General features: G+C 40.6%; 1 protein-coding gene across 1 annotated transcript in view; it reads left to right on the top strand.

The window, feature by feature from the left end:
- LOC138830118 (rho GTPase-activating protein 19) overlaps nt 1-25,468 on the top strand; it is a 40,312-nt gene extending 14,844 nt beyond the window's left edge. The window contains exons 5-12 of the mRNA XM_070026525.1: nt 2,108-2,334; nt 3,689-3,775; nt 7,169-7,234; nt 9,784-9,975; nt 14,644-14,742; nt 18,680-18,790; nt 19,546-19,621; nt 21,966-25,468. Of these exons, the coding sequence (XP_069882626.1) occupies nt 2,108-2,334; nt 3,689-3,775; nt 7,169-7,234; nt 9,784-9,975; nt 14,644-14,742; nt 18,680-18,790; nt 19,546-19,621; nt 21,966-21,976 (869 nt within the window). The 3' untranslated portion in view covers nt 21,977-25,468. The remainder of the gene's footprint in view (nt 1-2,107; nt 2,335-3,688; nt 3,776-7,168; nt 7,235-9,783; nt 9,976-14,643; nt 14,743-18,679; nt 18,791-19,545; nt 19,622-21,965) is intronic.
- The last annotated feature ends 683 nt before the right edge of the window (nt 25,469-26,151 follow it).

Here is a 26,151-nt window from a genome sequence, read left to right as displayed (position 1 = left end):
TCCTTAGATCTCAGTCTCCTGAGTAGCTAGGATTACAGGTGTAAACTACTGGCATCTGGCTTCAAATGTCTTCCTTGATAAATAAATGTTTATCAAGACAAAGGGCTGACTAGGGCCAGTTATTGTTTATTTTTGTATCCCTGATGGACCCTATTATAGGCCTTTGGACATTTTAATTGCTCAATGAATGTATGCTTTTGGATTGGTTGGCTTCATAGGATTCACACCTTAAATGTTATAGGTTTGATGCATTTGTCTTAGTTTGCTAAATATTTCTAATGGAGAGATGATTTCTACATTTGGAAATTAGTTTTTTAAAAAGATTTTGTTCTCTGAGTAGGCAATACATTACTATGATTTACAGTTTCAAAAGCTTCAGAGAAAAGCCAGATGCTGTAATCCTCAGACCTGTAATCCTAGCTATTCAGGAAGTTAAGATCTGAGAATCATGATTCAAAGCCAGCAGGAATATCTGTGAGAATTTTCTTTTTTGGTCTGTCATGGGGCTTGAACTCTGGGTCTGGGCACTGTCCCTTAGCTCTTCAGCTCAGGGCGAGTGCTCTACCACTTGAGCCACAGTGCCACTTCTGGTTTTCTAGTGGTTAACTGGAGATAAGAGTTTCAATGATTCCTGCCCAGCCTGGCTTTGAACCGAGATCCTCAGATCTCAGCCTCTTGAGTAGCTAGGATTACAGGTCTGAGTCACCAGCGCCAGATGAGACTCTTTTCTTTAACTACCAAAAAACCATAAGGAGAACCCAGTGCTGGTGGCTCATACCTGTAATGTTAGCTACTCAGGAGGCTGAGATCTGAAGATATGGTTCAAAGCCAGGCTGGACAGGAAAGTCTGTTAACCTCCAGTTAACTCACCAGAGAACCGGAAGTGGTGCTGTGGCTCAAGTAGTAGAACACTCGCTTTGAGATGAAGAGCTGAGGGACAGTGCCCAGGCCCAGAGTTCAATCCCATGACCAACAAAAAAACAAAACAAAACAAAAAGTGACAAAAAAGCCATAAGTGGAGCTGGCAAAAAAAAAAAAGAAAAAGAAAAAGAAATCAACATCACTTGTCTCTGGGCAAAGAACTGGGTGCCAGAGGATAGAGTAGGGAAGAAGTTTTTCATTTTATATTCTCTGAACCTTTTTTTAGTGTGTGCCAGTTCTGGAGCTTGGTCTTAGGGCCTGGGCACTGTCCCTGAGCTTCTTCTGCTCAAGGCTACCACTCTACCACTTGAGCCATAGCACCACTTCTGGTTTTCTAGTGGTTAATTGGAGATAGAGTCTTATGAACTTTCCTGCCTGGGCAGACTTTGAATCATAATCCTCAGATCTCAGCCCTCTTGAGTAGCTAGGATTACAGGGTGAACCTCCAGTGCCCAGCTTTAATGGTCTGGGTTTTTTTTTGGCGGGGGGAGGGCCCAACCTGGGGCTTGAACTCAGGGCCTGGGCACTGACCCTAAGATTCTTTTGCTCAAGCTAGCACTCTACCACTTGAGCCACAGTGTTACTTCTGGCTTTTTCTATGTTTTTGGTACTGAGGAATGGAACCCAGGGCTTCATGCATGCTAGGCGAGCATTTTACCACTAAGCCACCTTCCCAGCCCTAATGGTCCATTTTTATCTCATCAGTAGTTTCGTTCTTTGTGCTGTGTGGTTTTCTTTTTCTTTCCCTTTTTTTCTCTTTTCTTTTCTTCCTTTCTGTGTCATTGGAGCTTGAATTTTTTTCCCCCTCACCTCTGTTCTTTACCATTCGACTTATGCCTCCACTTTTAGATCTTTGTTGATTAATAGGAGATAAGAGTCTCTTATTTGTCTGTCTGGGCTGGTTTCCTGAAAAGCTAGGATTAGAGCCATCAGTTACCATTGTCTGGCTTGAGAATGTTTTTCTCTTTTCCTTCCTCCCCTCTCTTCTATGTATGAGCTCTGTCTCTCCCCACCTTCCAGGGAATTGAACTCAAGGCATATTCTAGAGTGTTATTAGATTTTTATGTTTAACACATTTCTGCCTTTCTGCTTTTGGTATGAATTGAAGGGAGGAGAACAGCATGGCATTGAGGATTTGTTGTTATTTTTTCCTTATTCCTTACAAGTAATTCGTTTTGTTTTTAAGATTTGATGCAGTTTGATGATAAAGGAAACAAGACCAATGTACCAGATAAGGAGCGGCAAATTGAGGCTCTTCAGTTGCTTTTCCTCATTCTCCCTCCACCCAATCGTAACTTGTTGAAGTTATTGCTTGATCTCCTGTACCAGACAGCAAAAAAACAAGATAAGAATAAGATGTCTGCCTATAACCTTGCTCTTATGTTTGCGCCACATGTCCTATGGCCAAAAAATGTGAGTGTTGAGGGGAAGAGCAAAGATTGCTTTGTTTTCTTGGGCTGGGCCTCATCCTGTGGCCGTACCTTGGTGAGGCTATCAAGGTCCAAGGTCTAGTCTTCAGCTTTATGAGGTCAGGAACTTCCTTTATTAGTTCATTCTGGAGCCATTAAACCCAAGGGGCCAGCTCCTCTAACTTTCCTTATAAATCGTTCTTTATAAACCTGCATGGCAACTGAAATTACAGCTGCTAAGTAAACTAGAACACTCATTTTGAGGAATTAGTAATGACTTTATTTATTTTTAGCAGTAAATCCTTCTTGGGAAATCAAATGAATTCCTGAAGATTGAATGATAAATTTAGGATAGAGCTGTGTGACCTTATGGGATAGTATCATCAACCTTTCTTTTTTTTGGGGGGGGGGAGGGGGTCCAGTTGTGGAGCTTGAACTCTGGGCCTGGGCGCTGTCCCTCAGCTCTTCAGCTCAAGGATAGCACTCTACCACTTGAGCCACAGGTCCACTTCTGGCTTTTTTCTTTTGCTTATGTAGTGCTGAGGAATCGAACCCAGGACCTCATGCATGCAAGGCAAGTGCTCTACCACTGAGCCCCCTTCCCAGCCCTATCATCAGCCTTTATAGGAGAGACACATAGATCAGTTTTGCCTTGTCCTAACTTTTGTCTTCCTTATACATGCAGTTTTCTTGGATAAAGTTAGTTTGAATGGGCTTTTTGTTATTGAGACTATGATACTATCAGTGACTCACATGAAAATAAATTAGTCTTTTTTGTTTTCTTCAGTGCTGAGGTTTGAATTCAGATACAGATTGTGGTCTCTGTCCATTTTGAATATAAGACTAGATCTTGATCTCTCTCTCTTTTTTTTTTTTTTTTTTTTTTTTTTTTTTACTTATACTGGGGCCTGAACTAATGGCCTTAAGTTCTTACTTTGCTTTTCCTACTCAAGCTGGTAATGCTCTACTACTTAAGCCACATCTCCACTTCTGGCTTTTTGGTAGTTAATTGTAGATAAGTCTTTCATAGACTTTTCTGCCTGGGCTGGCTTTGAAGTTTGATCCTCAGACCTTAGCCTGGTGAGTAGCTAGGATTACAGGCATGAGCCACTAGTGCCCAGTCATGACCCACCAATGCCTAGTCCTAGACTATGTTTTGTTTAGGAATATTGCCTACATGATAAGTTCTCAAGAATTTCCTGGTCACATCCACTAGACACCTGCTAAACCAGAATCTACTCATATTTAGAGTTACTTTTGTTAGGGACAGAAATAATTGCACATTTCAAAGAACAAGCTTATTGGTAAGTAGTCCCAGCTCTTACTGTTCTTCATTTGCTTTCTTTTCCTCTGGATAGGTCACTGCAAATGACCTTCAGGAGAATATTACAAAGTTAAACAATGGGATGGCTTTTATGATCAAACACTCTCAGAAGCTTTTTAAGGTAGGTACAGGCAGTTCGGTTGGTGACGAGACAAGGAGGGTAGAGAGCAGAGTGGGATTCTAAATAAAAAGACAGGATATAACTAGAAATGTAAACTAGAATGGGACAGTGGCAAAACTCTCCCAGGGGAGAGGACTGGGCTGAGGAAATATCTGTCCTCTGGGTAATTGAGTCATTTCATTAAAGTCTGTACTTGCTGGCAGCTGCTAGTTTTAGCCTGCTTGTTTCCTGCCAGTCTAATTTTGAGGGTCTGACAAGCCCCCTTTATTCCGTCCCTTTCAGCTCAAATAGTGTTTCTGTCATGGTAATTTTCTCAAGAACTTTGTGGGTTTTCTGTGTATTTCAGAGTTTATTCTGTTAGACAAAAGCCATATATATATATATATATATATATATATATATTTATATTTATATTTATTTATTTATTGCAGATAAATCTTCTATCTTATTTGCTGAGAAGGTTGAGGGCAATCCCTTTAAGCTTCCTGAGGCCCTGTGGTTCAATGGAGAACATCTCAGAGACATGTTCTTACTTTTAAAAGGGTTTTATGAGGCCAGGTGCTGACTGGCAGCTCATGCCTGTAAGCATCCCTACTCAGGCTGAGATCTGAGGATTACAGTTTGAAGTCAGCCTGGGCAAGAAAGTCCATAAGACTCTTGTCTTGAATTAACCACCAGAAAACTGAAAGTGGGACTGTGCTCACAGTGGTAGAATGCAAGCCTTGAGTGAAAAAGCCCAGGGACATTGTTCAGGCTGAGTTCAAGCCCCACAACTGACAAAAAAAAAAAAAAGAAAAGAAAAGAAAAGAAAGAAAGGGTTTTGTGTAGCTGAAATACTCTTTTGATAATTTCTGGGGTTGTTGGAAAAACTTGTGCAGTCATATCCTGGCCTTTAAAATGCTCCTTGATAGTCTCTTGCCATCTAGAAAGGCTGAGAACTTTAAAGATCATCTACTACGAGTACCTTTTTCTTGTAAAATACTTACAAAAGTTACCACTTTTTAATGATTCTATTAACTACTTTTTTTTTTTTGTCAGTCATGGTGCCTGAACTCTGGGCCTGGGCACTGTCCCTCAGCTTTTCTTTTTTTTTTTTTTTTTTAAACTTAGGGCTGAGAACCGAACCCAGGGCCTTGGGCACGCCAGGCGGGCGCCCTTCCGCTGGGCTAAACCCCCAGCCCCTGTCCCTCAGCTTTTCACTCAAGGCTAGTGCCCTACCACTTAAGCCACAGTGCCACTTCTGGCTTTTTCTGCTTATGTGGTGCTAAGGAATTGAACCCAGGGCTTCATGCATGCAAGCAAGCACTCTACCACTGAGCTACCTACCCAGCCCTTGGGTACATTTCTTTTTTCTTTCTTTCTTTCTTTCTTTCTTTCTTTCTTTCTTTCTTTCTTTCTTTCTTTCTTTCTTTCTTTCTTTCTCTCTTTCTTTCTTCCTTTTCTTTCTTTCTAACCTTCCTTCCTCCCTTCCCTTCCCTTTTCCTTCCTTCCTTCCTTCCTTCCATCCTTCCTTCCTTCCTTCCTTCCTTCCTTCCTTCCTTCCTTCCTTCCTTCCTTCCTTCCTTTCTGTCTTTCTTTCTGTGTCTGTCTGTCTGTCTGTCTGTCTGTCTGTCTGTCTGTCTGTCTGTCTTTTTTTGCCAGTCCTAGGGCTTGAACTTAGGGCCTGGTCACTGTCCCTGAGTTTCTTTGGCTCAAGGCTAATACTCTACCACTTGAGCCACAGCACCACTACTGGCTTTTTCTGTTTATGTGGTACTGAGGAATCAAACCTAGGGCTTGATGTGTACTTAGGCAAGCACTCTGCCGCTAAGCCACATTCCCAGACCCTCACTATTCTGCTTTCTAAAAATTTGATTAAATATTTTATGTAAGTGAAGCCATATAATATATGTCTTTAAAAAAATTAACATATTGGGTTGGGGGTTTAGTTCAGTGGAAGAGTACGTGCCTGGTGAGCGCAAGGCCCTGAGTTTGGTCCTCAGCTCTGGGAAGAAAAAAAAATGAACATTATTTACATAAGGATATTTCAATATGATACTTCAATACATGCATATATAATCTACCATATCAAACTTTTAAGTCAAGCCAGGCGCAGCTGCGCCTGTAATCCTAGCCACTCAGGAGGCTGAGATCTGAGGATCACGTTTCAAAGCCAGCCTGGGCAAGAAAGTCCATGAGACTATTATCTCCATTTAACCACCTGAAAACCAGAAGTGGCGCTGTGGCTCAAGTGGTAGAGCCTTGAGCTGAAGAGCTGAGGGACAGTGCTTAGGCCCAGAATTCAAGCCCCACAACCCACAAAAACCAAACAAACTTTTAGATCAATTTCAACAGGATTCCTGTTATATTTTCTTTCTTTTTCCAGCCCTGAAGTTTCAACTCAGGGCCTGAGAACTCCTGAGTTTCTTTTTGCTCAAGGCTAGTACTCTACCACTTGAACCACAGAGCTAGTTTGGGCTTTTTATGTTTATGTGGTGCTGAGGAATCGAACCCAGGGCTTCATGCGTGCTAGGCAAGCAGTTTACAACTAAGCCACATTCCCAGCCCTCCTGTTATATTTTCATACACACATAGAAAGTACTTTAGTCATATTTGCCATCTCCTTGTACCTGGCATTGAGTAAAAGTCCAGGGTCATTCAGGCTTCCTAGCACTGTTGATGTTGTCTACTTCTTGAAAATTACTTTAGTATGTATGATAGGTTTGTTCTGGGCTGTCTATCCCATTGGTGTATATGTGTCTTCATACCAGAACCACAATGATGTGATTACTTAGTTTCATAGCACTTTTGAAATCAGGAAATGTCAGTCTTCTAACTTTGTTATTTTCCTCACTGTTTTGACTGTTCAGAGTCCCTTGAGATTCTGTATCGATTTTAGGCTGAGACCTGGAGGATCATGATTTGCAATCATCTGGATTTACAGTTAAAGTGGTAGAATTCCAGCTATGATCTTAACAAGATTGGGTTCAAGTCCTGGTATTGGCCCCCCAAAAAACAAAAACAAAAATGCAACCCCAAACAGAAACAACTATATTGGTGTCTTCTCACAGTTTTTCTTTCTTTTTTTATTTTAATATGTTTTTATTGTAAAAATAGTGTACAGAGGGGTTACAGTTACATGAGCGCAAGGTAATGAGTACATTTCCTATCAAGCATTGTTGCCTTCTCCTTTGTTTTTCCCCTACCATCCCTTCCCTCCCACTCCCCACAACTACACTCTTCCCCCTACCCCCTCACATTTTTTCTATCAGATTCATTGAGAAATCTATTTGGTGACAAGAGAAAGGAAGCTATGGAGTAGGTCTTTTGAACAATATTTTGCTTTTCCAGAGTAATATACTTGTCAGGTCCTACTAACCATTGAGTCCTGGTTTTCTTTTATGTCCTGCCCAGGCTCCTGCTTATATTCGTGAATGTGCCAGGTTGCACTATTTGAGCTCCAGAAATCAAGTCTCAAAGGTAAGAATGGGAAATTGTTTGTAACCCAAACAAGGAAATGGTTGATGTTAGTGAAGTTTTAAAACAAAGCATAACATCAGAGTAAAGCCATTTTTTAAACAGCCAATTTTTTTTTTTTTTTTTTTTGGGTCCGGTCATGGGGCCTGAACTCTGGGCCTGGCCGCTGTCCCTCAGCTCTTCAGCTCAAGGCTAGCGCTCTACCACTTGAGCCACAGCGCCACTTCCGGCTTTTTTCTTTTTGCTTATGGGGTGCTGAAGAATCGAACCCAGGGCCTCATGCATGCAAGGCAAGTGCTCTACCACTGAGCCACCTTCCCAGCCCCTGCAGCCAATGTTTTTAATGTTGTAACTTAAACTTACCTAGTCATTTTATCTTATTTATTTTAGTTTTTATTTTTATTTTTGCCAGTCCTGTGGCTTGAATTTAGGCCTGGGTCTATCCTGGAGCCTCTTTTGCTCAAGGCTAGAGCTTTACCACTTCCAGCTTTTTCTTTTTTCTTTTCTTTCTTTTTTTTTTTTTTTTTTTGTCAGTTGTGGGGCTTGAACTCTGGGCTTGGGTGCTATCCCTCAGCTCTTCAGCTCAAGGCTAGCACTCTATCACTTGAGCCAAGTACCACTTCTGGTTTTCTGGAGATAATAGTTTCATGGACTTTTCTGCCCGGGCTGGCTTTGAACTACCATCCTCAGATCTCAGCCTCCTGAGTAGCTAGGATTATAGGTATGAGCCACCAGCGCCTGGCAAGATAAAAGTAATCTGTAATAGCAAATATATTAAACTTAGCAGGAAAAGTACAGTTGTACATAATTCATTTTTTAAGTTCATTGACATGGTAAAATTATCAAATGGCTAAAAGACTTGAGATTATATGAATTTAGAGAACTATGAGATGCTTATTTACATATGAATACATATCATTATTGAGTTTTAATAGTGTTTAAAAAAACTTGGCAAGTACTTTTACGTAAGTTCTATTTAGTCTGTCTTGGCTAGACACTTAAGGTATTTTTAACTTACTTTTAAGCTATTTTTAACTTACTTTTTTTCTGCATCTATTTATTTCTCCTTCTCATTCAACAAATTCTTGATGCGACCAGAAAAACAATATTTGATCTTGAGTGTTAAACTAGCATGTGATTTTTCTTAGAGAACTGTCATTTTTATTCTTTTTTTTTTTTGTTTAATTTTTTTATTATAAAGATACTATACAGAGGGTTACAGTTACATGAGTGAGGTAATGAGTACACGTCCTCTTGAACATTGTTACCCCCCATTTTTATTCTTTTGCCATTGCTTGTCACATTAAATTGTCACATGAGGAGATGAGCACCATCTAGATTCAGTCCTGATGGGCCCCAGAGTTGGGAGTGGTTTGTCACTTTAGTATTCAGATGGCTTATCACTATCATTATTTAATTAATTAATTGATTTATTCATTTATTTTTGGTTGGTCATTGGGCTTGAACTCTGGGTCTGGGCACTATCCCTGAGCTCTTCAGCTCAAGGCTAGCACTTTACCACTTGAGCCCCAGCGCCACTTCTGTGTTTTTTCCTGGTGGTTAATTGGAAATAAGAGTCTCACAAATGTTACTGCCTGGGCTGGCTTTGAACTGCGATCCTTAGATCTGAGGATCTGAGTAGCTAGGATTACAGGCATGAGCTACCAGCACCTGGCTTTTTATATTTATTTAATTAATTAATTATTTTTTGCCAGTCCTGGAGCTTGAACATCAGGGCCTGGGCACTGTCTCTAAGCTTCTTTTTGCTCAAGGCTAGCACTCTACTTTTTGAGCTAAGTGCCACTTCCAGCTTTTTCTGTTGATGTGGCACTGAGGAATTGAACCCAGGGCTTCATGAATGCTAGGCAAGCATTCTACCACTAAGCCACATTCTCAGTACTCCAGATGATTTTTTTTTGTTTGTTTTTGGTTCTGGTCATGGGGCCTGAACTCTGGGCCTGGGCGCTGTCCCTCAGCTCTTCAGCTCAAGGCTAGTGCTCTACCACTTGAGCCACAGCGCCACTTCCGGCTTTTTTTCCTTTTTTGCTTATGTGGTGCTGAGAAATCGAACCCAGGGCCTCATGCATGCGAGGCAAGCGCTCTACCACTGAGCCACCTTCCCAGCCCTCCAGATGATTTTTAAACTTAGAGCTTAACCTAGTTTTTCAAAAACTCTTGAGGAATGATGATGCTTCCTCTGTTTACCTTATAGGACAGAGTGAGGATTACAATAGATATGAAATGTTTGAAAATTGAACTCATACAAATACTGTCCGGCAATATTCTCAGTGTACTTAGGTTCTCTGGATGGGTCATGTATTCTAATAATAGAACCTTTCTTAATAGTTTCCTCTATGTTTTATAGTTGTGTTTTTTTTTTGTTGTTGTTGTTGGTTTGGGAATGTTAAGAGTTTTCTTGTTCCTGGTTATAGAAGTATACCATATTACTACTCCCTCTGTTTTGATTCAATTTTTTTTCATTATTATTTTTTGTGGGAACCAAAAAAACGGGCAAGCTATATTAATTCACTTACCTTTTAAATTTTCTTTAGGATGACCTTGATCTAACGGCTTCATGTCATGCCAAGTCCTTCCAGCTGGTAAAACCTAAGAAATGGAACCAGACAGATTCCTCCTCTCAGCAGGAGGAAACCCAGCAGCGGACAGAAGAGGCCTTGAGAGAGCTCTTCCAGCATGTTCACAATATGCCAGAGTCAGCAAAGAAGAAGCAGCTTATTCGACAGGTACTGGAAGGCAGGGAAATAGAATTGGGGCTTTAAGAATGTGAGCTGGAGCTGGGCACTGGTGGCTCACGCCTGTAATTCTAGCTACTCAGGAGGCTGAGATCTGAGGATCGAGATTCAAAGCCAGCCTGGGCAGGAAAGTCTGTGAGACTCTTATCTCCAATAAACCACCCAAAAACCAGAAGTGGCGCTGTGGCTCAATTCGTAGAGTGCTTGCCTTGAGCTAAAGAGCTGAGGGACAGTGCCCAGGCCCAGAGTTCAAGCCCCACGACTGACCAAAAAAAGATAAAGAAAAAGAAAAAAAAGAATGTGAGCTGGTTGTAGAATCACAAGAGAATATCTTTCATCTCTTTGGGACAAACTTTGGTTCAGATGAGAAAGTAAGGTTATCTGACTAGAATTCCAATGTGCTGCTGTTCATTTAGAGGAAAAGTGGATGTGTTTGTGTTTCTGCAGTTACAGAGTAGTATGGTTAGTGTAGTTTTTGTTTTGAGAAAACCGTAGTTACGGTATATGTTCTAAGGTTTAAATCCTTTGGATTTTTTTTTTTCTTGCATGTAACTTTTTTTTTTTTGGCCATTTGTGGACCTTGATCTCAGGGCCTGGGCTCTGTCCCTGCCTGAGCTCTTTTGCTCAAGGCTAGTGTTCTACCACTTTGAGCCCCAATGCCAATTCTGGTTTTTGAGTAGTTAATTGGAGATAAGAGTCTCATAGGGACTTTTCTGCCTGGGCTTGCTTCAGACCTTAATCCTCAGATCTCAGCCTCCTGAGGTGTGTGCCACTGGCACCTGGCAAATATATGTCTTTCTGAATTGGACTTTTTGGTTTGGAAATGGTAATAGTAGTTTTTGTGTGTGAAAGTTGAAAAGGGTAGAGGAAATCTGTGTAGAGTAGCTGGTATAGCAGAGCATAAGTAGTAACTGATTAGTGGAGCTGTTTGCAACTAGAACACTAAATTAGAGTCCTATTCTGATACTAGAAAGTAGCAATTCTAGTGGCCAAATTTGTTTATTTTGGAATTTTGGAGCAAAATTAGGTCATTCATTTGTCACTTTTAGGTGCTATTCCTGCTCAGTTGATAGTTTGGTTTTTCAAGAATTTATTTTGTCTCAATTCTTTTGAGTTGTTTTTTTTTTTTTTTTTCCAGTCCTAGGGCTTGAACTCAGGACCTAGGCCTGGTCCCTGAGCCTCTCTGTGCTCAAGGTAGCACTCTACCACTTGAGCCACAGCACTACTTCCGGCTTTTTCTGTTTATGTGATACTGAGGAATCAAACCCATGCTAAGCAAGCACTCTATCACTAAGCCACATTCCCAGCCCTTCTTTTGAGTTTTATTTGAACAGGAGGGTCACTGTATTAGTCAGTTTTCCATATATATATATATATATATATATATATATATATATACACACACACACACACACACACACACACACACACAGAGACACACAGACACACAGACACACACACACAAATATATATATACACATATATATAATACATATACTATCCATGTATATAGTAAATATATATATCTTACTATATATATCTGAAATAATTAACTTTTGATAAGAGAAGGTTTATTTTGGCTCTCAGATTGGAGTTTCAATATATGATTGGCGACTCTCTTGTTTTTGGATCTTTGGTAAAGCAGATAAAGTTAGGAGCAAAGCTTTTTTCCTCATGGTTGCCAACTGAGGAAAAAAAGGAGGAAAAGACCAAGATCTTACTGACCCCTTTCAGGGTATACTTCCAATGAACTGGATTTTCCCACTAGGTCTTACTCTTAAGAGTTCTACTTCTGGGATGGGAATGTGGCTTCATGGTAGAGTGCTTGCCTAGTATGCATGAAGCCCTGAGTGATTCCTCAGTACCACATACACAGCAAAAGCTGGAAGTGGCGCTGTGACTCAAGTGGTAGAGTGCTAGCCTTGAGCAAAAGAAGCTCAGGGACAGTGCGCAGGCCCTGAGTTTAAGTCCCAGGCCTGGCAAAAAAGAAAAAAGAATTTAGGCTGGATACCCATGAAGCATTTCAAATCCAAACTACAGCTGTCAGCCTTTGGGGCTTTTCTTCAACTGGTAAAGGTATCATTCTACCTACCTATTTATACCTAATCTCAAGCACAGGGCCAAGTATAAACAAATATTAGAAAGTGTTAAACTGACCTTTTTTTAAATTTTAGTACTGGACGTTTTTTTTTTTTTTTGGTCGGTTGTGGGCCTGAACTCGGCCTGGGCACTGCCCCTCAGATCTTCAGCTCTTAGCACTCTACCACTTGAACCACAGTGCCACTTTCGGCTTTTTCTGCTTATGTGGTGCTGAGGAATCGAACCCAAGGCCTCATGCATGCAAGGCAAGCACTCTACCACTGAACCACCTTCCCAGCCCCAGGACTTTTTTTTTTTAAACAATTTTTTTTTTTGTATTTTCTTTGTACTTTCTTCTTTCCTTCACTTGTATCTCAGACATTAAGTAATAGGAAAAACTAAAATACAAGAGGGTAAGATTATTCCTACAAAAAAACAAAAGGGTAAAAGGACACAGAGGGAAGGAAATGAGGCGAGGGATGAGAGGAGATGGGGTGGTAGGAAGAAAAATAGAGGTTTACTGGTTTTTTTTTTGTTTTTGTTTTTGTTTTTGGGTCCGGTCATGGGGCCTGAACTCTGGGCCTGAACGCTGTCCCTCAGCTCTTCAACTCAAGGCTAGCGCTCTACCACTTGAGCCACAGCACCACTTCCGGCTTTATTCTTATGTGGTGCTGAGGAATTGAACCCAGGGCCTCAGGTATACAAGGCAAGCGCTCTACCACTGAGCCACCTTCCCAGCCCCCAGGTTTACTGGTTTTTACTGAGAAAAATAAAGTAAAAAAAGTGAGCCCTGGGGCTGGGAAGGTGGCTCAGTGGTTAAAGCGCTTGCCTTGCATGCCTGAGGCCCTGGGTTCGATTCCTCAGCACCACATAAGCAAAAAAAAAGAAAAAAGCCGGAAGTGGCGCTGTGGCTCAAGAGGTAGAGCACTAGCTTTGAGCTGAAGAGCTGAGGGACAGTGCCCAGGCCCAGAGTTCAGGCCCCATGACCGGACCCAAAAAAAAAAAAAAAAAAAGTGAGCCCTGGTGGACAGTCACAAGAGGAAAATATTTAAACATTATTGAATTTGTGTTGTGTATTGTAAGTCCTTTTTCAGTAAGTTTCTGCATTTCCTTTCATGGAAAAATATAGTAAAGAGGAAAAGCATTATTTTTGCCATTTTTAGAAAGTAGGAAATTATAGAGAATGTAAAGAAGAAAATAAACCACTCATTCCTTCATTGTTATAAATTTTGGGTATTTCATTCTTTTTCCTATGATTATAGTTTTGCATACTTATGATCATATTATATACATTCTTTGGAGATAGGATCTGCTCAGGTTTGCCTTAAACTCCTTGCAAGTAGCTTAGCCTTTTGAGTAGCTGGGACTACAGGTTAGTGTACACAAATTTATAGTTTGGAAATGTTGAAAGTATAGTTAGAAAAGTCAGAAGAGTTGACATTTCAACTAGGTATTATGTTGCCATTATTATTATTGTTACTATCATTTTTTTTTTTTTGTCAGTGGAGGGGCTCGAACTCTGGGCCTGGATGCTTTCCCTCAGTTCTTCAGCTCAAGGCAAGCGCTCTACCACTTGAGCCACAGTGCCACTTTGGTTTTCTGGTGGTTAGTTGGAGATAAGACTCTCATGGATTTTCCTGTCTGGGCTGGCTTTTCACTGTGATCCTCAGGTCTCAGCCTCTGAGTAGCTAGGATTATAGGCATGAATCATCAGTGCCTAGCTTGTATTATTTTCTGTTTTCAGTCAGTTGTGGAGCTTGAACTCAGGGCCTGAGCACTGTCCTTGAGCTAATTTACTCAAGGCTAGGATTCTACCATGTTGAGCTATAGCCCCACTTCTGGTTTTCTGGTGGTTAACTGGAGATAAGAGTCTCACGTACTTTCCTGCCTGGCTGGCTTTGAACCATAATTCTCAGATCTCAGCCTCTTGAGTAGCTAGGATTATAGGCATGAGCCACCAGTGCCAGCTTGTATTATTATTATTAAAGTGGGAAAATGAATAGCTAATCAAAGCATTGACTAAGACTATGCAATATCTCCTTTTCTATCTTGGATATCTCCACACAAAGAGCTGATGATGAGGACATTGAAAGTCTGCATTCTGATCTATTTTCTTTGGTGATATTGCTAGCAGGCAATTGTGAGCACTATTTAAAGAGCTTTAATAACTTAAAAAAATTCTGGTATAAAATTTATGTTAAATTAGGACTGTATAAGTTGTATCAGTAAGTAATTCTAATATCCAAGATACTTTATGTAAAAGAAAAGTCACAATTTACTAGCAGATTGTGGGCAAACTCCTAAGCTTACTAAGTCTCAGTTTCTTTTTCTATGAGATAGGGATGATAATTTCATATTCAAGGAATTTGAGTTGCAGGACCTTTCAGAGTAATTTGATATGTTTAACTTCTTTTTGGAAGCATCTTTTCTTCCTTTATGATTTGCTTATCTATATGTATATATGTCTCTCTCTCTCTCTCTCTATATATATATATATGTACAGATTCACTTATTTCTTGACTTTTCTGGCATCACTTGATGGGAGAATATTAATAAGATGTCCTCTGTGTTTTCTTTTAGTTTCATAAACAGTCTTTGACCCAAACACCAGGCAGAGAACCGTCTACTCCCCGTGTCCAGAAGAGGACCCGTTCGCGTTCCTTTAGTGGGCTAATTAAGGTAAGCTGTATTGATCCTGAGGAAATTTAACTCTGACTTAGGAAGTCAATTTTATGCTCTGTATTAAGTTCATTATGTTAGGAGATAAAGGGAGAATTTTAAAAAGCTTTTATTTTGTAGTTTTACTGTTTCAAATGGAGGAGGATCTCTATGAAGTAAAAGAAATGAAAACCTTTCTTTATCTTCTGGGTATAAGGAGAAATTTCATTTCTGTATAGAGTCCATTTTATTTCCTGACCTGCTTCACAAGAGTAAACCTACTTCTTTCTTTCTTTTTCCCCTCCCTCCCTCCCTCCCTCCCTCCCTCCCTCCCTCCCTCCTTCCCTCCTTCCTTCTCTCCTTCCTTCCTTCCTTCTTCTTTCGCTGGCACTGGGGCTTGAGAGAGCCTGGGTGTTGTCTCTGAGCTTCTTTTGCTAAAGGCTAGTGTTCTACAACTTGGGTCACAGCACCACTACTGGCTTTCTTTTTTTTTTTTGGTAATTTATTGGAAATAAGAGTCTCATAGACTTTCCTGCCTGGGCTGCTTCGAACCATCATTCCAAGATCTCAGCCTCCTGAGTAGCTAGGATTATAGGTGTGAGTCACTGGCGCCTGGCTAAGCCTACTGTTTTGTTTCTGTGGGTTTATTACATGTAGTTTTTTTTTTTTTTTTTGTCGGTCATGGGGCTTGAACTCTGGGCCTGGGCACTGTCCCTCAGCTCTTCAGCTCAAGGCTAGTGCTCCACCACTTGAGTCACTGTGACACTTCCAGTTTTCTAGTGGTTAATTGGAGTTAAGAGTCTCATGGCCTTTCCTGCCCAGGCTGGCTTTGAACTGCGAACCTCAGAACTCAGCCTTCTGTGTAGCTAGGATTACAGGTGTGAGCCACTGGCACCCGGCTTACTTGTAGCTTTTGATCAATTGTCATAAAGTAAATCAATGAATAAGTAAATACATATTAAAAAACTTAAAAATTTTAAATTCCCATACATAACTAACACATTTTATTTGATGTGGAAGAGCTCTCAGCCAATCCCACATAGTCAGTTGTGTTGAAATCACATGTGATCTGCTGAGTGTTTTGTTGTTTATAGTTTGGTGAAAATATGTCCCAAAACAAGGGAAGAGTTAGTGTTCTTACTTTAAGAGTAAAGTGAACATTTGAGATTTGTGGAAAGCCAACATGTCTGTGGTGGAAGTTGGGTGGTATTATGGGAAAAAAGGATCAGCCATCTGTAATATAGTATTGAACTTCATGTATCTTGAGCATTTCTGGTTTTTTCTCAGCAGTGGTCTCCTTGGGACCATGTATTATGGTTATCAAGGGTCTACTGTACTTCTTTATGCAATTTACTATATCTGTGGAGTAGTGAGGAAATAGAGATGATTAGGAAAATTAGAAAAATGGGTTTTCTGGTTGGTCAAAGTATGAACCAATTAAACAGTGATACTCACTAAACCCTATATTGGAAATGAACTTTACAACTTGTAAAGGAAAGGGGGTTGGGGTGAAGAGGGAAGTGGGAGAAAATGAGGGAGAGGGTAACATTGTTCAAAAAGAAATGTACTCATTACTGTACTTACTTATGTAACTATAACCCTTTGCAATAAATTACATCACCTTTACAATAAATTTTAAATTAAAAAAATTAAAGAAGAAAAATGGATTTTCTAATAGGCTGGTGTACTTTGACACCTCACATTTTTAATTGTTTTTTCTCATATCAAATTCATTGTTAGATCAAATATATTGTGATTCTGTGATGTTACTACCATTTTTATGTTTGCAGATTGAGTTTACAAATCTCCAGATTTTAATTTGTAGTTAAGGAATATTGCCATTAGGTGGCAGTAGATATCTTGGTTATGGGGCCCAGATTTTCATGTATAAATGAAGGCAAGGTTAATTTGGAGAGAAACTAGTGCTATTTTGTGTTCTGCTGTTTTTTTTTTTAAATTGTATTACCATGATTAAGACATAAATTTATCAACACTAAGGAGTCCTTTGAATACTTTGCAAGTTTTTCCCCGTTACGCTGAAGTTAACAGTTGCAGATTCATTTAGCCCTAGTTTTTGTCATTATAATTTGTAGAAGTCTAGAATTTACTTTCAATACTAATCTCCTGAGTCTAGTAGCTTCTTGGACATTAGACTGGGTTGCCATCAGAATTTCCATTCCTTTCAACAGAGTGAAAGGCAACCTATAGAATGGGAGAGAATATTTGCATTTTGTGTATCTTGTTAGGAACTACTATCTAACATATATAAAGAACATTTATAACTCAACATCAAAAACCAACTTCAGCCGGGCGCTGGTGGCCCACGCCTCTACCCAGGAGGCTGAGATCTAAGGGTTGTGGTTCAAAGCCAGCCTGGGCAGCAAAGTCCAGAGACTCTTATCTCCAATTAACCCAGAAAATTGGAAGTGGAGCTGTGGCTCAAAGTGGTAGAGTGCTTGCCTTGAGCTGAAGAGTTCAGGGATAGCACCTAGGCCCAGAGTTCAAGACGCCGTACTGATCAAAAACCTCCACAAAAACAAAAAATACACAAAAACAACTTCACTTCCAGGTGCTGATATCTCATGCCTGTAATCCTAGCTACTCATGAGGCTGAGAGCAGAGGAATGTGATTTGAAGCCAGCCTACGCAGAAAAGTCTGTGAGGCTCTACTTCCAATTAACCAGGAAAAAAAGAAAAGAGAAAGAAATGGAGCCTGTGGATCGAGTTGGTAGAGTGTAAACTTGGAGTGAAAAAGCTAAGGGAGCACGTGAGGCCCTAGGTTCAAGCCCTACTAACCAGCACAAAAAATAAAAACAACAAGAAAATAACCTCCTACAAACTCCCCAAAACTACAACAAAACAAACAACCACCACAACAAGTAAAGAAAAATAAAAGAATAGCAATGATTCTAGGTATTTGGTACATGCTGTGGCCTCTTTTGTATGATATGGCTGGGAGGGTTTGTTCCAAGTTTTTAGAAAGCTGAGTTTATTTTTTATTTTTGTGCTTCTGGGATTTGACTTGCTAGGCAAGCATTCTATCATGTGAGCCACACTTCCAGTCCTATAAGGATTTTTAATTTTTTTTTTAATTTTTTTTGTTGGTCGTGGGGCTTGAACTCTGGGCCTGGGCATTGTCCCTCAGTTCTTCAGCTCAAGGATAGTGCTCTACCACTTGAGCTACAGCAACACTTCCAGTTTTCTGAGTGGTTTATTGGAGATAAGAGTCTCACAGACTTTGCTGCCCAGGCTGGCTTTGAACTGCGATCCTCAGTTCTTAGCCTCTTGAGTAGCTAGTATTACAGGTGTGAGCCACCAGCACCCAGCTAAGTATTTTTTAACATAAGAAAATTGTAGTCTTTGCCAGGTGCTCATGGCCCATGCCTGTAATCCTAACTACTCAGGAGGCTAAAATCTGAAGATCACAGTTCAAAGCCATCTCGGGCAGGAAAAAAAAAATCTGTGAGACTCTTTTCTTTTTCTTTCTTTCTTTCTTTCTTTTTTTTTCTTCTTCTTCTTTTTTTTTTTTTTGGTTAGTCGTGGGGCCTGAACTCTGGGCCTGGGCGCTGTCCCTCAGCTCTTCAGCTCAAGGCTAACACCCTACCACTCAGCACCACTTCTGGCTTTTTCCGCCTATGTGGTGCTAAGGAATTGAACCCAGGGCCTCATGCATGCAAGGCAAGCACTACCACTGAGCCACCTTCCCAGCCCCTCTGTGAGACTCTTATGTCCAATTAACCATCAGAAAACTGGAAGTGGAGCTATGGTTTAAAATGACGGAGTGTTAGCCTTGAGCAAAAGAACTCAGGGACAGCTCCCAGGCCCTGAGTTCAAGATCCATGACTGACAAGAAAAAAAAAAAAAAAAAGAAAATAAAATTGTCGTTTTGTAAGTCAATATAGCTATGTAGTGATGCAGTAAATGTTTGTAAATCAAATATATTCTGTTTGTAAATCAGCGCAAAGTCCTGGGAAGTCAGATCATGACAGAAAAGAGAAACAAGTCCCCTACTGGAGAGTCTATGGCCATGAGTGAATTGAAGAGCACCAGCAAAGAAAATATGAACTTAGTAAGATAATATTCTTTGGACTCTTTCTCTGTGTGTGTATGTGTACATTTGTAAAAGAAGGACATTTGTATATTGTCATTTATTTTACAGTTTTTCTGCATCATTCAACATGCATTCTTTCAATGTTTATTTATACTGACTATCTTTCTGTAGATTTTTTTTTTTTTTTTTTTTTTTTTTTGGTGCCAGTCTTGGGCTTGAACTCAGGGCCTGGCTGCTATCACTTGAGCCACAACCCCACTTCTGGCTTTTTTGGTGGTTAATTTCAGACATGAGTCTCACAGACTTTCCTGCCCAGGTGTACTATGAACTACAGTCCTCAGATCTCAGCCTCCTAAGTAGCTAAATTACAGGCATGAGCCACTGGCGCCTGGATTTTCTATAGATTTTTATTAACTCATTCACTAAAAAAGAAGAATATAGCTAGTTACATGATGATGACCAATACAATGTAGTAGCTACATAAACAAGTATTGCAGGGTGCAGTTAATTCTTACTGGGAGACTCCATGAGGTGGGTAACATTTTATCTGGGTCTCCTTGGCTCTGTATTGCCTGGATGGTAGTTGTCCAAGGTATCCTAGGTTTAGTTACTTCATTACATCAACAATAAATCAGTTAAGGTAAGTAAGGTATAACTATTCCAGGCTTGGTCAAATTCCTCCCATTGAAATTGAATGAGTAATTCCTCTGTTAGTAAAGTCTGTAACATTGACATTAGATCATGTAAGGCACTGTAAAATTTTCTTATTACAGTCATATTCTGGTTCTCCTGCTGTCATGACGCCAACAAGATTGAAATGGTCTGAGGGGAAGAAGGAGAGGAGAAAAGGTACTCATTTTACTTTGTCTTCTTTGTTCCTGAATGTAGTTCCTTTCTGCATCTATTCAGTGAGTAGCATTTTTTTCTTTTACTTCCCAGTGTATACAGTTGTAGTCAGAAGGGATGTAGGTTGATGTGCTATACTGTGCAGTGCCCTTCGGTTGCTCCAGACACTGACCCTACAAACACTGATCTCTACCTTCTTAGACAGGACTTGTATTTCAGTTACCTTAATTATACTTCATAAATAAGTTCAAAACAAATATAAACTTTTTTTTTTATCTTGACAACTCTACGTTGGAAAGAAAGAAATGAATTTCTTCAGAAAAGTAGGGGTCCATGATAACATAAGACTTTGAGTAGGTTAGACAATGGCATTTTTACTCTCCCCCAGTTACTTCCTGTATCATGAGATGCTGTACTATTCTTTTTTTTTTTTTTTTTTTTGTCGATTGTGGGGCCTGAACTCTGAGCCTGGGCGCTGTCTCTATCAGCTGTAGACTAGTGCTTTACCTCTTGAGCCTCAGCCCCTCTTCCAGCTTTTTCTGCTTATGTGGTGCTGAGGAGTTGAACTGAGGGCCTCATGCATGCAAGGCAAGCGCTCTACCACTGAGCCACCTTCCCAGCCCCACTACACTATTCTTATTTTCTTCCTTCCTCTGATTCTCTTTCTTTTTCTCTTCCTCCCTCCTTTCATTCTCCTTCCTTCTTTTCTTCCTTCTCCTTCCTTCTTTCTCCTCCCTACCCTCCCTCCCTCTCCCTGTTTTTAGCTTTTTTAATTTTAAAAAAATTGCCCAGACTGGCCTCAAATTGGTATCTTCCTATTTGTAACTCATGAGTAGCTAGGATTATAGGCAAGCGCCACCACATCTAGCTACCTGTTGTGATTTTACATTTTTTTTCTTCAGTTCTCTGCTTTTCTCTGCTCTTATATTTTCCTGCTTTTAGCAGCTTGGTCTGCTTCCATAGCTCAGTTCTGTTTTCTGTGTGACAACAGTTTCCAAACTGGCCTTTCCAGGTCTGAACTCTTCTAGACTCCAAGCCTGCAGTTTAGGTGGGTACCACACAGTTTTTTATTCAACAATGAATTGAATCCTAGATATTTTGGGCACTGATGTTAGTAAAATAACACACACTCCTTGAAGAAGATGATATAATTTTATTATCACCATTAACAGTATAATTGAAAAGGACTTGCATTTAGCATGGATTTCTTAGCTTTAGCAATATTGACATTTTGCTTTAATTTCTTTGTTGTGGGAGCTGTTCTGTATGCTGTTTAACAGCTTCTACCCAGTTCATGCCTCTGGAACCCTTCCCTCAGTATGACAGCCAAACTGTCCCTAGACAATGCCATATGTGTCCTGAGGGGGAGAAGGAAAAATCACCCCCAGATGAGAACAACTACTTATTACTGGGCATTCTTTTCAGCTGTCACAATCTTTCTCATTCTTCAGAGCCCAGCCTAAACTGCCTCTCTTCTCTGGAACCTTTTCTGGCTAACCCAGCCAGATAGAATTACTTTTTTTCCCTTTGAACTCTTACTGAAACTATTAAGGTATGGACATCTAGTATGATTTACTTTAGCAGTATTTTCTTTTCTCGGTATCTAATTTCTTTTCCGAAGACAGGAGTCAGATTTAAAAATATATTCTTAGGGGTTGGGACAGATGGAGCAGAGGAATAAAAGGAGTGACATTGCTTAAGATGCATGATTAGGATGCATTGATTAAAACTGCCATGTTGAATTGAAATCCCTTTGTAGAACTTGGATATAGCTCAGTAGAGCATTTGCCTACCATGTGCAAGGCCCTGGGTTTAATCCTACTACCACAATAAAGAAAAAGTAAATAGAATGTACTTGTGGCCTTCTGTCTTCTGTTCTTGTATGACAGTGCTGCACTCAGTATGGAGTAAGCATTTGCCAATGGAAGGTAATGCTGGTAAGAGCATGAACTCTTCCTTTACTTAGACTTGGGCCCATTTCCCTGTTTTGCTGCTTAGTAGCTTTATCTGGGGCTGTAGTTTCTCTGTCTGTAACATGGCAGGAATAGTGCCTCATGTGCAGGTGGTTATGAGGAAGAAGGAGATGTTATGCATAATTAACAAGAGGAACACCCATATAAAAGGTACACCTACTTGATGGCAGGTGTTATTGCCATCAATACATTTAATGAACTGGGATTGGATTGAGCAGACTCGATAGAGTCTCTACTTGGTAGAGAGTGAAATTCTTAAATATTTTGATCAATCTGCAGAAGATATTAAATATAGATTCTATAGCTTTTAGGTAAAATGCTTGCAAAAAGTATTTATAAATGTATCTAATGTTCTTGTTTCTCCTTCAACCTAGGATTCCTCTGAAGGATCTAGACCTCTCCTGTCATCCACCAGAATTTTCTCCTTAGTGGACCAGGTGTTATTTCTGCTCACTGCGAAGTTGGGACTTGCAGTTTGCTTGCTGCATTTTGATTTGTGAAAGCCAGTTTATGCCATACGTGACTGAATAACCTCTAACCCACTCACTGGCTATCAGTTATAAGCTGTGCCTTCTGAGAGAGTGCTGTGCTCTCTCTCTCTTAAGTATTATAAGGGAAAACCACTAACCAGAGAACAACCAACTTACGTTGTATAGTAAATCAGCAGTACCCGCTAGGCTCCAGTGTTCATTCAGTATGCTTTGTTAGGCCAGGTTTGTTTTTTCAACTAAACCAGTGCCCAACTGTCAGTGATTATTTTTTCAGAAGTACTGTTGATTTTAGTGGATTAGTAATTTTAACTGATATTTCGGGCTTTTCTCTGTTTTAATAATGTTGAGGAGTAACTGGTTGTTATTTGTCACTTTTTTGTTTTAAAAGCCATTTCTTTTTGGATTGGTAATCCAAATGGACTATTAAACTGGATACTCTTAAACCCCTTTTCTTCTTAACCTTTGGGAAAGCTCTTGCTCTTATGAGGCAATATTCCTTAGTATCTTTTTGTGTTGAGAGAATTTATGGCTTTCTGGAAATTCTTTATTATTTCTTGTGTCTGCAATTATAGGGGAGTTGACCTATTGTATTGAAAAAAGGAGAATATTGTATTCTATTGAATTTTTGCTTTTCCCTCTCTCCTTCCTCTTTCTCCCTCCTCCATCTCTCACTGTCTTCTTTCCTCAGTTATGTGAAAGTAGTTGTGTGGTCGCTGAGCTTATTTCCTTCACTCAGTATTCTCTAACCATGTGAAATACTTGTCTGCTAAGAAAGGAAAAGTTACTGACTGCTTCACAGAAATCTTTGACTGTGGCAGGAAGCTCAGGAGTGTGCCTGGAGGAACTGGCTGGCTTATATTCCTTTGGATGGGATTCTATTGCACTTTTCCAGGCATCAGGTGCAACTAGAGCATCTCCTGAGAGAAGGTGGGGTTACGAGAAAGGCATGAGTAGCAATGTCTGGAGTCTGATAGGATTTGGAGGAGAGCATTCTCACTGGGAAGCAGTTGGAGCTTCTCAGTGCTCAGGAGTGGTTCCTGCCACAGATAGTAATTGGAGCTGGAGCTGGAGCACTTGGCGATTTTATTGGATATGTTCATCTGTATTTATGGTGAAGAAAGAAAAGACATGGCTTTGATCTGGTATGAAATTATATTCACGGTGCAGAGAGCAGCACGTGGCAGATGAAAATGTTGAAGTGTGTGCCTGGCTGTTAAGCTGCATAACTGTTTCTGCCTTGTGTGTAAAAGCTGAGTCAGGCCACTGTGGGGAGGCAGGTATCCAACAAGATACGGTTTGCTGATCTAATTTTAGGCAGTTGGAAATCTTCACTATCCTAAAACAATGACTTCAGTGCAGCAGGGTTTGATTTTGTTTCTGGCCATCAGCCCTCTCTTCTGCTGGACTTTTTTTTTTTTTTTTTTGTTAAGGAAAAAAAATAATTCTGTACCAGGTAACAGTGAGTTTAAACAGAAATCCCTGTTGGTGTCAATACATCAAAGTAGTATTCTCCCTCAACTCTTCCAAAGTAGTGTGTTTCCTTCGTTTATTCCTTACGTGTGTTCTATCTTGGAGTGGCACAGTGGTCTGTTGAGCATGGATTATCTTCAGGTTGAGAGAGCATGGCAGTGACTTGATACCCCCTTGTCATCTAGTTGGTTTTGTGTTTGAGAGAGTTAAGAGACAAAGGAGATGCCGTTTGGATGAATGGAATCAGCAGCGGTAGGTAGTGTTCTGCGGTGAGGGTGCAGGTGAGATGCCTTTAGATAGCTGGACCCCTTGGGCAGTTCACATGTGTATTTGGGTATGAGTGTTTGGTTTATTTATTGAATATGCTTTCTCTTGTTTTAAGGGCTTTATCTTAGGGAAGCTGTGATCCAGTTGGGAGCCAAGGTTGAGGAATAAGCTGCATAACCTTCTACTTGTAATAGTAAATACTCTAATCCTGTGGAATCTTCTAGGGAACTCAGAGAAAAACCGTTGCCACAGAAGGTTGCTGTCTCCCTTCTGACATGATGGCAGTTGTTATTTTTGAGCCAGTATTTAATTTTTTAACCTATATAAATATGTGTTAAAATTGTTTTGTTGTGTTTTCATGTTAGAAGAGTTTCTTTGGAAATGCCTCTTCTTGTGGCTTTTCAGGTTTCATTCCTTTTTAGAGTTGTCTTTGGTTTTGATGTGTGTCACTATGGGGCAATGCCAGGGCACGAGCATAAAAACGCAAACCACCTCCTTCATTCACATCTGCACTGAGTGAGTGAGTGGAAGCCATAGATGCTGCGTTTTTAGCCTTTCACAGCAGTGGACTTTGCCCTGGGGCCAGTGAATTTGGTTTAGAAACCCTGCTCAGCAGTGGCAGAGGATCAGAAGGTCCAAGTGCAGGAGTGCAGGACATATTAGAGGAGTGGGTATTGAATTATAACTGAACTCACAGTTGGCCCACCACAAAGGAAAGCTCTTTGCTCTGCATGTCTCCTATAGTTAGTCGGAAAGGACAGGGGACAATTGGGAGATGGGGTCATGTTTCACTGACTGGTGGTTGCTGGGTTTTCCAAGTGAGCTTTGTTGGTCAGGTTGACAGAGTAGAGCCATTCTTTCCTCTAGGGATTCAGATTCCCTCACAGGATCCTGTGTCAGCAAATGGTTCATAATACTGTATGCAGTAGGGAGACTGGTATTGGAGGCTGTGCCCTAGTACCTGGCCATGTGACCATGCTGAACTGGGAGGCCATCCTTGGGAGGGGCTTCCTTGCTTTGTACAGGGCTCTGCACAGAGGCTAATAGTTCCCACTCTTGAAATGAATTCCTGAGATGAGAAACTCATCCCTGGTCCACTCCCCCTGAGGTCTTGAGACTAAAGATAGAACCGAGATCTAACCTGGGTGCCAGCAGGACTGTCCCAGAGCTGAGGGAGAAATATGGGTTTCTAAATTGCTCAAGCTTTTGAATCCAGTGGTGGTTTGCTCAGTGGCAGATTCACTAAAAGCTGGCTGTTGGAGACAACTAATGTTAAGATCCGTGTAAAGTTGATAAGAGGAAGGCTCAAGAGGAGGTGGAGTAAAAACAGCCTGAGTGCTAGGGTTACCATGGAAACCACAGTGTGGGAGGCCATAGCGTGTGCTGAAGAGCTGTTGAGCATGCCTCTGACATGTTTAGGGTCCAGTTGAACCTGTGGGGGAAGCATGCCCTTACCCTAGGAGCCTTTCTTTGTAGCAAGGACAGTGCAAATGCCTCTGAGCTCACTCAACCACCAAAATAAGGTTTCACCATTTTTTATTTTCTTTTTATTTTATAATATATATAATATGTAATTGTAAAGAAACAATCATATGCAATGTCTTTTATACTTATGTAATATTTTGAAATTAAATTTCCTTTGTTTCATATCTGCAGGCTTTGGCTGGTCTCTTGGTTCACATTTTGACCGATGGGTTGTTTTGAAGAAAGAATGCTTCTGGTTCTGAGGAATGTGAGGCCTCTGAGGAAGTCATTCCTATATGACATATTTTGCACTTGGGTGGGAGAGTTCAGGAGGAGAGGGCTTTGGCTGATAAATGAGTTTGACCCGGGCAAGGCAGTACGTACCTGTAATCCCAGCACTGAAGAAGCTGAAGCAAGGGGATCTTAGTTTGAGGCCATCCTGTCTCCAAACAAAGAAGAGAAAATAAGAAAGCCTGGAGCCACTGGACTCCTAAATTGACTTTGCCTCCTGACGTGGGCCAACCTACTTGCTCATGTCTACATTAGTCCAGAAATGTAGCTTGAGGACAGGAATGGTGAGGACGAACAAACCCCAAGCCAGTGGTTTCAGCATGGAGGACATTGTCTTTTCAAGGCCTGGCCTGATTCCCCCAAATAAAGGTAGGGACAAAAGTTGAGGTTGTGCAATGGATAAGTCTTTTTTCTTTTTCTTTTCTCTTGAGATAAGGTTTTTTTGTAGCTCAGGCTGGCCTGCAACTCCCTGTATAACCTAGGCTGCCTCAAACTCATGATTTTCCTGCCTCCACCTTCACAGCCTTCACAGTTGTACATTCCTATACTTGGCTTCTTTCCAGAGAGTTGTTGTTTT

This window comes from Dipodomys merriami, unplaced genomic scaffold (genome assembly GCF_024711535.1).
Source record: "Dipodomys merriami isolate MVZ:Mamm:240054 unplaced genomic scaffold, mDipMer1.0.p SCAF_184, whole genome shotgun sequence".
Lineage (NCBI taxonomy): Eukaryota > Metazoa > Chordata > Mammalia > Rodentia > Heteromyidae > Dipodomys > Dipodomys merriami.
The sequence above is the reverse complement of the archived record's forward strand: the minus strand, read 5'-3'. Positions and strand labels throughout refer to the sequence as shown.